Genomic DNA, 15824 nt, shown 5'->3' on the forward strand with positions numbered 1-15824 from the left:
CTAATATGGTCATACTTCCTGGTTCTGGTAAGAACTCTAACTGATGCGTTTTGAACCAGCTGTAGTTTGTTTATTAAGCGTGCAGTGTAACCACCCATAATAGCATTACAATAATCTAGCCTTGATGTCATGAACACATAAACTAATTGTTCTGCATTTGTCAATGCCGTAATTTAGATATATTTTTAAGATGGAAAAATGCAGTTTTACAGATACTAGACACGTGACTTTCAAATGAAAGATTGGTATCAAAGAGCACACCCAGGTTCCTAACCGACGACGAAGACTTGACAGAGCAGCCATCAAGTGTTAGACAGTATTCTAGGTTATTACATGAGGAAGTTTTTTGTCCAATAATTAGAATCTCTGTTTTTTCAGAATTAAGTAGTAGGAAATTACTAGTCATCCAATTTTTTATATCAGCTATGCATTCCGTTAATTTTGTGAATTGGTAAGTTTCGTCAGGGCGTGAAGAAATATAGAGCTGAGTATCATCAGCATAACAGTGAAAACTAATTCCATGCTTCCTAATGATATCTCCCAAGGGCAGCATGTACAGAGTGAACAGCAACGGTCTTAGTACTGAGCCTTGTGGTACGCCATACTGAACTTGTGATCGATGAGACATCTCTTCATTTACTGCTACAAACTGATAACGGTCAGATAAGTATGATTTAAACCATGCTAATGCAATTCCACTAATCCCAACATAATTTTCGAGTCTATTTAAAAGAATGTTGTGGTCAATAGTATCAAATGCAGCACTAAGATTGAGTAACACTAATAGCGAGATACAACCATGATCAGATGATAAGAGCAAATCATTTGTAACTGAGAGCAGTCTAAGTACTATGGTACGATCTAAATCCTGACTGGAAATCCTCACAGATATCATTTCTTTCTAAAAAAGGAACATAGTTGTGAAGATACTACTTTTTCTAGTATCTTTGACAGAAAAGGTAGATTCGAGATCGGCCTGTAATTGACTAATTCTGTACGATCAAGTTGTGGTTTTTTAACAAGCGGTTTAATCATAGCCAGCTTAAATGTTTTTGGTACGTATCCTAATGACAATGATGAATTAATGATATTAAGAAGAGGATCTATGACCTCTGGAAGCATCTCTTTCAGTAGCTTAGTCGGTATAGGGTCTAACATACATGTTGTCGATTTAGATGATTTAACGCAGGGGTCACCAACCTTTTTGAAACTGAGAGCTACTTCATGGGTACTGAGTCATATGAAGGGCTACCAGTTTGATACGCTCTTCTGAAATAACAAATTTGCTCAGTTTGCCTTTAGTTATACATTATTAATAATACTCATCTATGTGAAGACACTAATCACGTAAATGATTTCTCACAATAATTAGCAACAATGACAATAAAGGAGGGAAACAGATACCAATATTCAGCACTTTAATCTCAGTAATTGTTACATTTTTAGATGATCACTTACATCACTACATTTCATAGGAAAATGTCCCATTTTCACTAGCCACTGACAAACCCTTTTAACAAATCATGAACTATGTTGCACTGTTTCAAAAAGTTATCAATTAATGTTAGAAAAATAACTTACATATTTTTAAATAAATCTACTAATGACCAAATCAGCAGCATTTTTTAACACACTTTTAAATTGAACACAATTCTTCATTGTTTTAATTCAACTTCGCCATGGCACTGCCATGTTGCCACTGACAACATCTGGTATCTGTTTCTTTTTTAGTGGGAAGACTGGCATTGCATGCTGTTCACCAGTGTATTGTAATCTGGTGTGTAACTTGACACTGCAACTGTGAGTGAGTCTTTCAGATGTGCATCAGTGAGGCGTGTTCTGTGTTTGTTCTTGATGAAGTTTATGTCAGAAAACGCTGATTCACAGAGATAGGTTGAACCAAACAGGCTAGCAACCTTCAACAAGGGACCAAAAGTTTGGTGCAGCCTGGTAGGCTTTGAGGTGGAGGTCATTTTGCAATGTTATGATTTCAATCTCCACCTGTCCAGCATCCAAGTTGAACGTTGCACTTAGTTGCTCAGCAAACCATGTTGTGTCCACATTCATGAAAGGATTGGAAATGAACGACACACATGGCTCAAGCTGATGAAGGTCACAAAACCTATTCTCAAACTCTTGCCCAAGTCTGTTTATGACTTCACAGTACTTTTCTGCAACTTTGTCAAATGTCTCAGATGCAGAAGCATTGTCTTTCAGCACCAACTGCACAGAGGGAAAGTGCAGCACCTTTTTTCTCTGTAAATCCACAGAGAAAATGTTCATCTTGGCTTTAAATGCATTTAAAGCACTTATCATATCAACAACAGTCTTACCTTTGCCTTGCAGCTGGCAGTTCAAGTCGTTTAGTTTCCCAGTAATGTCCGTCAAAAATGCAAGGTCAAGTGTCCACTCTGTGTCCTCTAGCAGTGAGACGTCTTCGCCTTTGGACTGCTTGAACTCTTTTATTTCACCCAAAAGTGACAAAAAACAAAGTAAAACTCGTCCTCTGCTGAGCCATCGGATTTCTGTGTGTAGCAGCAGGTCACCATATTCAGCTGACATCTCCTCCAATAGCACCTTGAAAATCCTGTCGTAGCCATCGTAGATGCACCTAGTTGGACGTCAGAGAGAGTGGAGATTAGATCGGTTCCATTTTTCTCGTCTTTAAGTACAGTGTTAGCAATTATCATCATTGCTTCTTTGAAAACTTCTCTTCTTCTTGATCAGAAAATGTGTAGCTCTAAACGAGGCTTCGGTTGCTTTTTGTGACTTTTTCGCCGGCCTCGTGAAAAAAGACTGTTGCTTACCCAAAGCTGCCTTTAGCTCGCGGGCCTTTTCTGTCCGTAGTGCACTTCCCGGTGGGTAGTTAGCATGGTAGCTTTTGTGACACGTAGTGAAGTGTCTCTCCACATTGTGCCGCTTTGCCGTCGCCACAGTCGCCCCGCAAATGAGACACACGCAGGTTTCTTTCACAGTCGTAAAAAATAATTCCTCCTCCCATTCTGTCAGGATTCCATCACCATCTCCTTCCACTCATTCCCTCACTCCGCCCACTCAGTCATTCACACGCTCATTGTCACCTGATTACTAATCACCGTCACCTGGACCTCATCATCAGTTCACCCTGCTACAAACATTCAGTCATTGTCTGATCTCGTCTATACATGACACAGACTCTCTGCCATACTTACCTGTATACCTACCTTCGATCCCGGTCTTCTCAGCCAGTCACCATTCCGTCTTCTAAGGAACTCCTTCATCATCATCTGCAAGAGAAAGAGAGAGAGAGACTTGGTTACACTTCAGTTAAGCTATCACCTGAAATTCAACTTACTGTTTACTCACCTGTTTCGCTGTACCGATCCATTCTGCAAATTAAAGCATTTAACTTACCATTCTGTCTGCTTCATCTATGCCAAACCTGACACATTCGTTGTGAAAGTGATAAGTTTTCTTCCTTTTTTCTGCCATGTTTTTGGGGCAAGAAACTGCATTCAGCTACCATCTTCATCGCGCCCGCGCCCGCGCCCTCTAGCTTACTCTCCACGAGCACTGGTTTTGTCTCGCGCAAAATACTTTTGAACTAGAGTAGGTCAGAGTTCACCTAAACTTATCTAAACTCATGTATAATGAACATATTTTTAAGATATTGTCATTTTTAAATATATATAAATGCAATATAAATGCGCATCCAAAGCAGTATCTAAAAGCCCTTGCACTCTTACAATTAACCTGCAAGTGACAATAAGAGGAGAAGATGACATGACTCGCCATGTTTGTTGACTGATCCTACTCACCTGAGGTTTGATGAACTCAAAAAAAAAAAAAAATGGCAGGCTAGCGAATTGGCACGGATGGCAGGCTAGCGAATTACTAGCGTGTTGTGCTAGCAATAACGATTTAGATTGAAGCTAGCGATGTCAGGTTAATGTGTGGTGTTGAGTAAACAACAAGGAATGATAGTAAATAATGATTCAAAACAGAAAGATATACAAAGCTTACAGACGCAAACCAACTCAACAGCAGCAACGAGGCAGACAGGAGCAATCGATTGTTTTGGAGTAAAGAATTTTACCAGCATGAAAAGCCATTGTCAACACCATGCAAGGCAGCGAAAGAAATGGCAAAGGTTCCCCTATAAAACAATACAATTATCACGTGAATAGATGATCTTCAATGTTGAAAGTGTGGTTTAGGAAAAAATCTGATCCAGTGGGACATTTTCCTTGACGTGAAAGTGAAAGTGACAATAACCCATACTTGGAATTTGACCTCTGCATTTAACCCATCCAAGTTAGTGCACACACATTAGGAGCAGAGTAGTGAGTAGTGAACACACACACTGCGAATGTGGATACACACACCCGGAGCAGCGGGCAGCCTGTGTGGCGCCCGGGGAGCGATTGGGGGTTAGGTGCCTTGCTCAAGGGCACCTCAGTCATTTCCTGCCGGTACTGGAATCAAACCAGTAAACTTTGGGTTACCAGTCCAACTCTGTAACCATTAGGCCATGACTGCCCCAGACTGCCCTTGGCGCTGGATGAATCGACTGACGTTAGTGGCTCTCGAATTTTCTGTAAAAAACAGTCCAAACTCTATCATTGCCATTTCTTCTTGCCTGTCGTCCGCCATGTTTGTTTACTTTAAAGTCACTGTTTGACCACAAGAGATTTTGCAGATTTCCTGTGTTCACAGTCGGGGATCTGGTTGTTTGTGAAAATAATCTGTTAGTTTGAATTCCTATAGTGTGTGGAGTGTCACGATGTGACCAAGAAAGAACACCACACACTATAGGAACAAAGCTGTTAAATCTACGATTTTTTTTATCGTCATGTTTGTGGTCTCTCACATTTTGAAAATCTGATAAGATTTAAAAAATATTTTAGTATGGGCCAGCCTTAAACAGAGACGATACTTTGTAAGGCTGTAACCAATTTTAGAGGCCTCAGGAAGTCAAGTAAAAGGCCTTAATAACCCTACAGCACACTGGAGATGACTCACTCATTTTACTATTAATCAAACTAATTTAATTTGAATTCAGTCATTAACATGTAAATCAGATATAGCTTTTATCAAAATTATAAATATGCAGTTTGAGTTTATTCTTTGAGCATGAAACTAATCTAAATAAAGTCTTATTAAAAAGTCACTTTATAAAAACAGATATGGAAACTTCAGTGCTGCTTGATGCTTGAAACTTTAATGCTGCTTGATGCTGTTAAGGCATTGGGCCAGAGCCTGAAACATCTAAATGGAGACATACACATACGAGAAAGCTATTTTGGCGTCTTAACCTTTTCATTTGTTTCAAACTAAACACACTAATGGGATTACTCAATACCAAATAAAAACTTCTGAGCATATGCCTTATCGTCAATACATCAATTTGAGAATCAAATCTCAGCACAGAGTGCACACAAGAAACAGGAAGTGGTTTATTGCTGCTGTGCTTCTAAATTTTATTTCCTTAGTGGCACAAGATTTTGAAGTAGGCAAATTCCAGAAAAAAACAATAATGAAAAATAATAGGGTAATTCTTAAGGGTAATTTTTGAAGTGCTCACGAATTCTGACCATTATTACTGCTCTTATGCGGTAAAGTTCTCTGTACTGTGCCAAAAGACCACTAGAACTCTAGGGGATTTTTGAGTCACCAAAAACAACTCAGTTTTAGATACAGTGGCTTCACATTGAGCTTTTGTGCTTGGGGACACTTTCATGACTAATGCGATTAGAAAGTGTTTGGTCTGGTAGAATTTTATTTAGTTGTTTGGCCAGCAGGGAGTATTTATTATTATTATTATTATTATTATCTCTATTATAGAACTTGAACGAACTAAGTACATTTTCTAAATTGTGGAGCTAAATCACTTTGGTTTGGGTACCAAGCAGTAATTTTAGTTTTTGAGTTTGTTTAGCGTTGTTAAATATACTGTAACTTTCAAAAGCGGATGTTGACTACTGACAGCTACCACTTTAGCTAAAGAAATAAGTACGGTGGCTGAGAGAGCTCAACGCGCTGCAGCTGAAGAAGACACATGCAAATTGAAAAACATCCGCAAATTAAGAAAACATCTTCATCAGTTTCACAACACATGTGTGCTCCAAATACTCACACCACAAACAAATACAGAAACAGGCTGCAAAAGTTCACAACACAACCAAGTACAGAAACGCGCTACAAAAGTTCACAACAAAAGACCACAACGGAAACGTTTCCTGGTTACTCCAATAAGTGACGAACCCGGCTGGGACATGCTTATTGCTCTTGAGCATCCCTATGTCCTACTCCCTTCGAAGGGCAGACAGCAGAGCTCTTGAAATGGGGACTGCGCAGGGCTGCGTTTGTGTGCCATTATGTAGCCGTTTGGAGGGAGGGAGCAATGAAAGACAACATAATTTCCTCATTATTTTCACCTGGGATGTTCCCATGACAACGCAGCACCATGTCCATGTTATTACCCGAATTTTCTGTACTTGGTTGTGTTGTGAACTTTTGCAGAGTGTTTCTATATTTGTTTGTGTTGTGAGTATTTGGAGAACACATGTATTGTGAAACTGATGAAGACGTTTTCTTAATTTGCGGGTGTTTTTCTATTTGCATGTGTTTTCTTCAGCTGCAGCGCATTGAGCTCTCTCGGCCACCGTAAATAAGCCATGTTACAGTAGTTTTATATTATTTAAGTAGTGTTGTTAGGTGCAATGCAAGGCAGACAAACTGTGATAAATTTATTTCAAATTCTGACAGTTTTCATAATACGTCAAATTTTGTTGCGCAACCTTTAGTAATATTACAAGCGCATGGATGCTCCAGAGCTGGTGGTGGAAGCAGAGATAATAATGGTTGTTTAGCAAGACAAAGATAGTCAAAGTACATAAACGTAATTAAAAGTACACTTTTTTGAATGTATTTATTCAACAAAAAACAAAGCTCTCTAATTGCAATTTTGGTAAAAATCAACATAGGCTCATTGGAAAAAGCATCTACCTGCAGTTTTGCAAAACTCCAAACAAACCTACAGTATACAATTCACTTCGGTTTCCAGCTGAAATAACCACTAGTGGCAGCTTTTCACACAAGTTATGAGATTATTAATAAAGACTTGTGCGCGGCTCCTTGCACATTACTATGTGAGGTCCTCAAAGCACATTTAACATAGCACATGATTTGTAAACTAATATACATTTTGATGTTTGCATTAATCACCTCAATATATATAGATTTTCTGATGTAGTAACTGTGCACGGTCACACTGTCACAAGGTTCGATAAAAGAGCTCAAGGACTTAAAGAAGAAAGCTAGAATGCCATGGTTGCTTCTGCCAATGTGTTTTTAATGTATGTGATTTAGTGTACATTATTTTCAAAGCAATAGAGCATTAATCTCTCAGGGCCACTCACTGGACATTTAATTTCTGTACTACGTGCATAAACAACCAACATATTAAACCATGGCCAGATTCCAATGAGCCCAGGTTGGTGAAATACATTATAAAGCAAATGTTAAAATCAGACAAAAACAAAAACAAAAAACAGCTTGGTTCAAAGCTGATCTGTCTTCCATGTCTTTTCAGGTCACAGCTGCTTTATCTGCACAATGAGTAGGAGACCAGTGGTTAACAAATATTCTGTGTTTTCATTGCTCAGGTCTTAAAACGATCGTTGGAGGCCATTGTTGTTTTACCTCAGCCCGTTTGTGGTTATGCCCTGTGCAGAACAGGTCTCGATCTCATACCAGATCTAGTATTTAGATGAGTCAGTGCATGCATGCCAGTTTAACTACTGTGAATAAAATGTGGCATAACGACTACAGATAAGTTTCACAAGTAGTTTCTCACAGAAACAGTTTCTAACTCTAAATCTCTCTAACCTCTGACAGGTACACACTGTATGATTTTGGCCACGATTTGGCCATCTGAGACAAATTTTGCAAATCCCAAAAGATTCCTCTGATCCTAGGATAAAATCTGAAGTTTTTAAACATTAGTTTCACATGTTCACCGACAGCCTATTAATGACCGTTGCGATCAAATTTGACCTCTCAGAAGACTTGACTCACAGTCCTGCAGTGTGACGTTTCCAATGACGACCGTCAAATTGTCTTAATTTTTCAAGACAAGCCATGACCAAAATTAACATTAGAGATTTCTTTGCAGTCACCATTTCAATCCCACTTGTAATGCAGCTCACTGTCACCGAACGTGTCATTGATTGATGATATAAAACTCTGGACGAGTTTTCTTGTGTGTCTGTTTTTAATGCCTTGAATCTATTCTTTCTGCTAATCACAGGTGATTTCTTTTGGCTTATGCACACTTGTATTAGCTTTGAACATGTCACATCCTGTGAGAACACTTTCCCAGACCCACTGCCCGGTCCCGGACATGGCCGTTTCATTCTGAGTCACTGTGGTCTAAACTGAGAAAGAAAAACGACAAACCTGTGGGCACGACACCTCACCATCTTAATACCATGTTGGGTTCCTTCGCAGAAAAAACAACGCTTTGTACCTGAAACTTTCAAATCAGGTTTTGGTGCTGAAACCCCTGTGTGTATGGGCAACTTTCACCACAAGCAGACTTGGCACTTTTTCTTGAGAAAAGTTAGAGCACAAGAATGCATTTGTACATCTGTTATCTAAGGTCATTTTCCCCACAAATTAAATTTACACATTGTGAAAGAAAAAGGTGACAACATTAGGTTACACCAGCAAAATAAATTTTTAATGGGTCAGATCAGGTTTAAATAGCTAACAATTGTTGCAATGTTCTTACAACATATCTGCATTCCTCATCAACACCACTGACCATTTAATCCTGAGTTGTATTGAGTAAAGATCTGTTTAATTTTTCAAAAGTGCTGTGCCTCATGACAGGAAACATACAGAAGGACTAAGAAGGAAAACAAAGTCCAGAGAAGAACAAGAGAAAGTGGAAGTGAACATGGCCTAATTTCAAACCTGTCCTGGAGCACCCATGACTGCACATTTTATGTCTCCCTCATCTAACTGTAACGCAGGGTCAACATAGTAGGGATCCATGTGCAGCTTTGTTGTAAAACAGGAAACGAGGATGAACAAATAAGAAATGAGAAGCACCCAGTGCTGGGGGTGCTCCAGGACAGGTTTGAAAATGCCTGGCCTAAGGCCTTAACTCCAAATTGAATTTTCCAAATCTGTTGTATCTGACTGATTATTATATAGTGGTGTTATAAATAGTTGTAAAGGGGCAACTCAGGCTGGTTGTCACATAAATAAGTTATCTACTTAACTATAAGGTTCTGAGTAAAAATCCTATTACCCTTTTGTGGTTTTAAATGATGGTTTCAAACACTTGGTTTTCAAACTCCTCGGGGTATTTCTATGAATGTCAAGGAGCAGGTTGTCACATGGGTTTTATATGTTAAAATGTACTCCAGTCTATTAATTATACGGTAATTTCTGATCAAAATAATGGTCTGTTATATATATATATATATATATATATATATATATATATATATATATATATATATATATATATATATATATATATATATTGTTTTTTTGTTTATTTTTTTAACATAAATTTAACTTTTTTGCTGTTTTAGAAATATTTTGTACATTAGAGCCCCCAAAGGGACATTGCGAAGGAGGATTTACGTTCTGTTAAAACACGTAATCACAGTCTGTGAAAAGGGTCCATTATATATCAATGCTTTTACGTTACTCCGCAAAACTTTTCCTCTCACTGTAAATATAGCCATTTATTGCCATAATCTGAATCGAGTATTCAGACAGACAATGATATAAAGTGCAATCAAGGACATGATCAACACTGGACAGTTAATCTTCGTCACAGCTGTTTATTACTGCCTCTGACTGTGAACACATGACAGTTAACGGGTAATCAGTGCTCAGAGGTATGTTTAGTTCTAGAGAAAGTTAAATCAAAACACCCAATGAGGGGAATTCTTGTACATTAAGTGAATGTTAAATCTAACATTTTTTGTTTCACTTTCCTCTTGTTGTTTTTATTTTGTTGGTTTCTTTTCCTCCTCTCAAAGCCCTAGTAGTTCTAGTATTCCTATATTAAATTATATTGAACAAACAAGCATAATAGGTGAGTTGACTTATTGCATTAGTTCAAATAGGCCTACAAAAATGTGTTAGTGTTTTAATCTGTGCGTTATCAATTACTATGGTTACAGCTGTTTGCCAGGTTTATTTACATCATTGTCATTGATTTTGTTGTCACATTTAGTAATGTATTGTCTTGTGATGTGCTTGTTCCTCTTTTTAAGAGATCAGTTACCCTTTTGTTTACCCGATTGTTGTTGTGTTTCATGTGTAAGTCTTAAGGTATATAAATGCCATGTATCATGTCGATGGTATTATGTATCATGTCGATGGTATAAAACAGTATTTACTCCACATTTAATCTGAATGATAATGAAAGTAGATTTTTAGTCTTGACAATTCAAGTTGAGTCAAGACATGTATTTAAATAATTAATAATCTACACTAATGAACACTTCTGTCTTATAAACACTTCATGAACTTTTTCTTAAAGTACATGGTGAAAGCAGCCCCAAGTCAGAAGGTTTCATCTTTTGAGTCATGGGGGTATGTAATAACAACCCACATCTCCATAAAGCAACTTCAGTCAAATGACAAAGGATGGATGCAACAGTTCAGAGCAGAAGGCAACGTATCTGTTTTTCACCAAAATGCATTTTTTTGTACATCTTCTTTGCAGAACTGTCATATGACACCGACGTGTGGAGCCTCGGAAGGGGCTGACGTTACTATCCCCTGACACGTGACTTTGTGGTTTTATAAACTAGTTAAAGACAGAAGGGGAAACTTATTCATCACTGAACCGTTGTAATACTCTTGGTTATCTGTTGTGATTCTCCTGAGAGACAGAACATGGATGTCTCTACAACCTCAGGCTGTAAGTATCAAAAATCATTTTATTTTTTTTATTTAATATGATTGTGTATATAACACATTGTTTAAAGACTTTAGGAATATTGACATATTAGTTGAGACCTTTTATGAACTTTTAGCTGCTTTGGTCTTATATGTGACGAATTGAAATCATTGAATCAATGTGATTTGAAAATATTCTTTGTGTATATATTGCCTGAGTGATTTGTGGTTACATTAAACAACAGTTTGTTCATTCATTCATTGCTGAAGGGCTTTAAAGAGACTGTTTCACTCTTCCATATATTTTCTAATCACATATTTTGTCTCTCAATAGATGAAAGTGATGCGTTTAATTTCACAGATTTTACAGACATGGTGAGTATTATTATATATTTAATGAATACATATATATATATATATATATATATATATATATATATATATATATAAAATACTATTTTTACACTCAGTAAATATAGTATTATTTATTTATTTTTTGTCAAATTCTGTCGTAAATATGTTCTATTTTGCGTATTTGTGTAAAAAAGTTTGATGACATATCTAGTCAAATTTTGCATCAGTAACACTTTTAAACTTTAAAGTTCTAAGATGTCGTCAAGCTATTTTTCATAACGCAACTCTTCAAGTCAAAAGTTAAATGCCGCCCACAGCAAATGTTTTCAGTAAGCAGAGGTTAAGCTCTGTTTCTTTTAGTGCTGCATGCTTTTTTGGACATTTGATGTGTCAGTCAAGTGAAACTACTTATATTAATCCATATCTTTGTCCCTTATTATCTGATGCACCTCTTGGATTGAGATCATACAGACAGATTTGGCAGTTACCACATTTTGCAGTTTTTAAACAACACAATGAAAAGATTTTCCATGGTGTGCGTCACATATCCTTTATCTGTTATCTGTATGTATGTCAGGATGGAACAGAATCTAGTGTTTGACATGCTCCGAAGGGGCTGTGTTTATGTCGACCCCCAGGGTGGGTGACGCTCTATCTGTTTGTGCACGCTTCAGAAATGGGTTAAAAGAGGATGTGGATGCGGTGTACTTGTGTGGTTTCTCCAATAGAGACACCTGCACCTGATCTGAGCTGCGGAACATGTTTCGTAAATTTAGATTGTCAAAGTTCGCAGGGGCGTGATGTCACACTGATTCACGCTTTACTGATCAACTGGATTACAGCTGCAAAATGGTGAGAGACTGTTGTACCACTGTAGACAGGAAGTGGCTGTCAGTTGAGTGGAAGATCTGTCTGAAAAGACAGTGGGAAACAAATTTCTAAGCTTCATAGTCAGCATTCTGAGAGGATTTAGATGAAAAGCTAAGAATGTACATTCCACTCTTTACCATATAATGAAGATGACTGAGCTCTAAAATGATGATAAATGCAATAAAAGTCGTTAACATGACTCATTCATATAATATTCCACGTCTTGTGAAGCTCAACCCGAAGCCGTTGAACAGACCAAACTTTTGTTATATTCATTTAAATATTTTTTCTCCACTGTTAGCATCCATTACAATATGTGCCTTAAGACAAAACACTAAATGATGTTGTGATGTTAATGGAACATGACTAATTGTGACACAGTTTAATATAAGTGAAAGTGCCAATATTTTAGAATATAGCGCAATATTTATTTTCATTACGTGAAAAACAAAGGCCAGTATGTCCCTCAAAACTTCTCCTTTTGTGCTCCATGAAAGAACATTCCTTTAGATGATTGGTATGTTTTGTTTTTAAGTAAATCTGTAAATCAAATGAAATGGAAAGTCCCTGAATATGTCCTTTTTTATTTTTATTTCAGACAACTGATACTGATGACTACGGATCAGACCTGGGTGGAATATGTAACAAAGAACTAGTGCGACAGTTCAGTAAGACCTTCGAACCCCCTCTCTACTGGATCATCTTTGTTGTGGGGGCTTTGGGCAACCTACTGGTCGTCTGTATCTTCACAACTGTGAGAAACCGGCTCAAAACCATGACTGACGTCTACCTGCTGAATCTGTCAGTGGCTGATCTTCTCTTCCTTGGCACTTTGCCCTTCTGGGCAACAAATGCCGCTCAAGGCTGGGTGTTCAGCCAGGCCATTTGCAAAGGAGTTTCTGCAGTCTACAAAATTAACTTCTTTGCCAGCATGCTCTTACTCACTTGCATTAGCGTGGACCGTTACATTGCCATCGTCCACGTAACCGAAGCACACAACTACAAAATCAAACGCATGCTGTATAGTAAGATAACTTGTGTGTTTGTGTGGCTCGCCTCTTGCGTCTTAGCTCTACCGGAATTTCTCTTTGCCAAAGTGAAAAATATAAGCCCCCAGCTCAGCTCCTGCGTCATGGTATACTCGATCACAGACAACAACCATACTAAAGTCTTGGTGTTGGCTTTACAGATCTGTGTTGGCTTCCTACTCCCATTGCTGGTCATTGTTTTATGTTACTCAGTCATTATTCGTAAACTCATGCTGGCTCGAAGCTTTGAAAAACACAAAGCTCTGAGGGTAATTTTTGCAGTTATGGCTGCTTTTGTTCTGTCACAGTTGCCGTTAAATGGATATCTGATTATAGAAGCAGGCCAAGCCAACAATGCTACAATAACGGACTGTAAAGTCGCGCAAAGCTTAGATATGGCTGGACAAATTGTGAAATGTCTTGCCTACACACATTGTTGCCTGAATCCTTTTCTGTACGTCTTTATCGGGGTTCGCTTCCGGAAGGATCTCTTGAGCCTGCTTCAGCGCATGTCCTGTAGCCTAGGACTGGCCGACAACAGCAAACTCCAACAAGTTCCTAAGAGGCCTTCTGTTATGTCCGACACTGACACCACCCCTGTTTTTTCTTTATAGACCTGTCTACTGTACTTACTGTATCGACAACTTTTTCAAAAGCTTTGTCTTCATCTACAGAGTATGTCATTTGCATGGTAATGGCATGATAGACTTATTTTTCAGAGTTATAGGTCCTTATAACCACAAACATTATTGTGCAAGGTCTATGAAATGTGCTTTATCATGGTACTATTCCTGTATAGTTCTCTGGGAGTACATGATGGGATATTGTGGAGATTTATGTACATAAATTCTGTTCATGAGCTTTTAACCAGTATTTTATGGATGATTCCTGTTAGAGCAGTATAATGTGTCCTAGAGGTATACTATTATGCTTTACAATATTTTTGCAACATTTCTTTGCTAGAAAAGTATGAAAAGTGTACATATAATTTGAGAATTTGTTGAGTGTAATGGATTTCATTTTGCATTAAAAAAGTGGGATAATAACATGTTGAGATCTGATTTTTATTTATTTTGTTTCATAAAATCTCTATTTACTCATGGGTGATTCATCAACTATAGAGCCAGCTTTGGTCCCATGAACCTTTAGAAAACTCTTACATTCTTGTAACTTTTACATTCTTACTAGTTTAAATTGTCGACTTAAACTGTTGGTTGTAGAAGAACTGTGGGACAATCAAAAATTTAGAAAAACTTTCACAATAAATATTGGAACTGTTTATGATTATTTCAGTATCAATCACATCACGTAAATTCATCAATTTCTCCCAAAATACATAAAAGTGTCTAGTGAACTGGGAGAAGAATAAAGTAAAATGTATAGTTTCCTACACAATGTGTATATGCAATGAATAAAACACTTAAACAAATGATAGCCTAATTGAAAAGATTATTATTGCAGCTTCCATAGACATCAGTGTATGGAATTTGTAAATACAAATTAAATAAACTTAAACTTGTTAAATAACAAACTATACTGGTTAATTTATGACTGTACAAACAGATGGTGTGCCACAAGACACAACCACATGAATACAGCTTGCTGAAAGAATCTGACAGAAAGCTTGCTAAAAATCTTGCTTGGTTCTGAAAATAATTTATAGGGATAAATCAGGATTCAACCAGGGTGAATTCAGGTTGATTGGGACACTTTTTGCCATTGAGATGACTGCAAAAAAGTGTCCTAAATAACCCGAATTTACCCAACAGGAAAGTAAATATATAAAAGTATTTCATGTTTTATAAGAAACATGAAATTAAATGGTTATAATTTACTTCCCTTCCTGTCGTTCCAGACCGTATAATTTTCTTTCTTCTCTGGAACACAAAAGATTAATTTTTATGAATATCCTGGCCCTGGTTTTAAAAACATATTTCAATAATATTTTCCATACAAATGTTGCAAATTATATTTTCTGTTAATAATTATCTTGCTCATAAACAAATGATCATATATGATTTTCAAGGCCCCCAGGTCTTGTTTTTGTTCAATCCCATGAAAGCCACATGGTGTTTTTTTTTAGCTGTGTGTAACGTATTTTCTGTGGTAATCGAAAGGTTTCTGAATGTGGCTTCTGTGCACTGCCATGTCTTCACTATGACTATTATGTCTGGTGTGGATTGAGAAAACATCGAATAATGAAAAAAGGTCTGGTTGCCATGCACGTTGGGTTATGGTAAAGCAAAAATGACACAGCAGTTTCAGATGGTAAGATGCATAATGATACCATGCATGCAGAGTATATTGCAATGACATATCAGCTGCCACAGCAGAGATATGGAACTGTAGGAAAAGACCATTGTAACGCGGCCGGATCGCTGTAGGTTAATACTCAGCAGGATTTGATGCAGAGATGCACCTTCACAATTTTGGTTCAACAACCAGAAGTCCATATTCAAGAGACAGTGGCTGCAACAGTTAAAGAGAAAATGACTACACGAAACAGGTGTTAACTCTTTCCTCGCCATTGACAGAAATGTCTATCATTTGTGAGACAACGCTTCCCCGCCGTTGACGGAATTTTCCAGCAATCCGTGTTTTCACTGTTATACAGTAGGGGGGCGCTATTACACATCTTCTGAAAGAGTACTGTACCTACTG

General features: G+C 37.6%; 1 protein-coding gene across 1 annotated transcript; it reads left to right on the forward strand.

Moving 5' to 3' along the window:
- The first annotated feature begins 10639 nt into the window (after positions 1-10639).
- Positions 10640-14211, forward strand: ccr9b (chemokine (C-C motif) receptor 9b). Its single transcript, XM_084103582.1, has 3 exons — positions 10640-10933; positions 11246-11286; positions 12734-14211. Exons 1-3 carry the CDS (start codon positions 10909-10911, stop codon positions 13775-13777), a joined length of 1110 nt encoding a protein of 369 aa, XP_083959708.1. The 5' UTR covers positions 10640-10908; the 3' UTR covers positions 13778-14211.
- The last annotated feature ends 1613 nt before the right edge of the window (positions 14212-15824 follow it).

The sequence above is a fragment of the Abramis brama genome (genome assembly GCF_963993115.1).
Source record: "Abramis brama genome assembly, chromosome: 24".
NCBI classification, from domain to species: Eukaryota; Metazoa; Chordata; class Actinopteri; order Cypriniformes; family Leuciscidae; genus Abramis; species Abramis brama.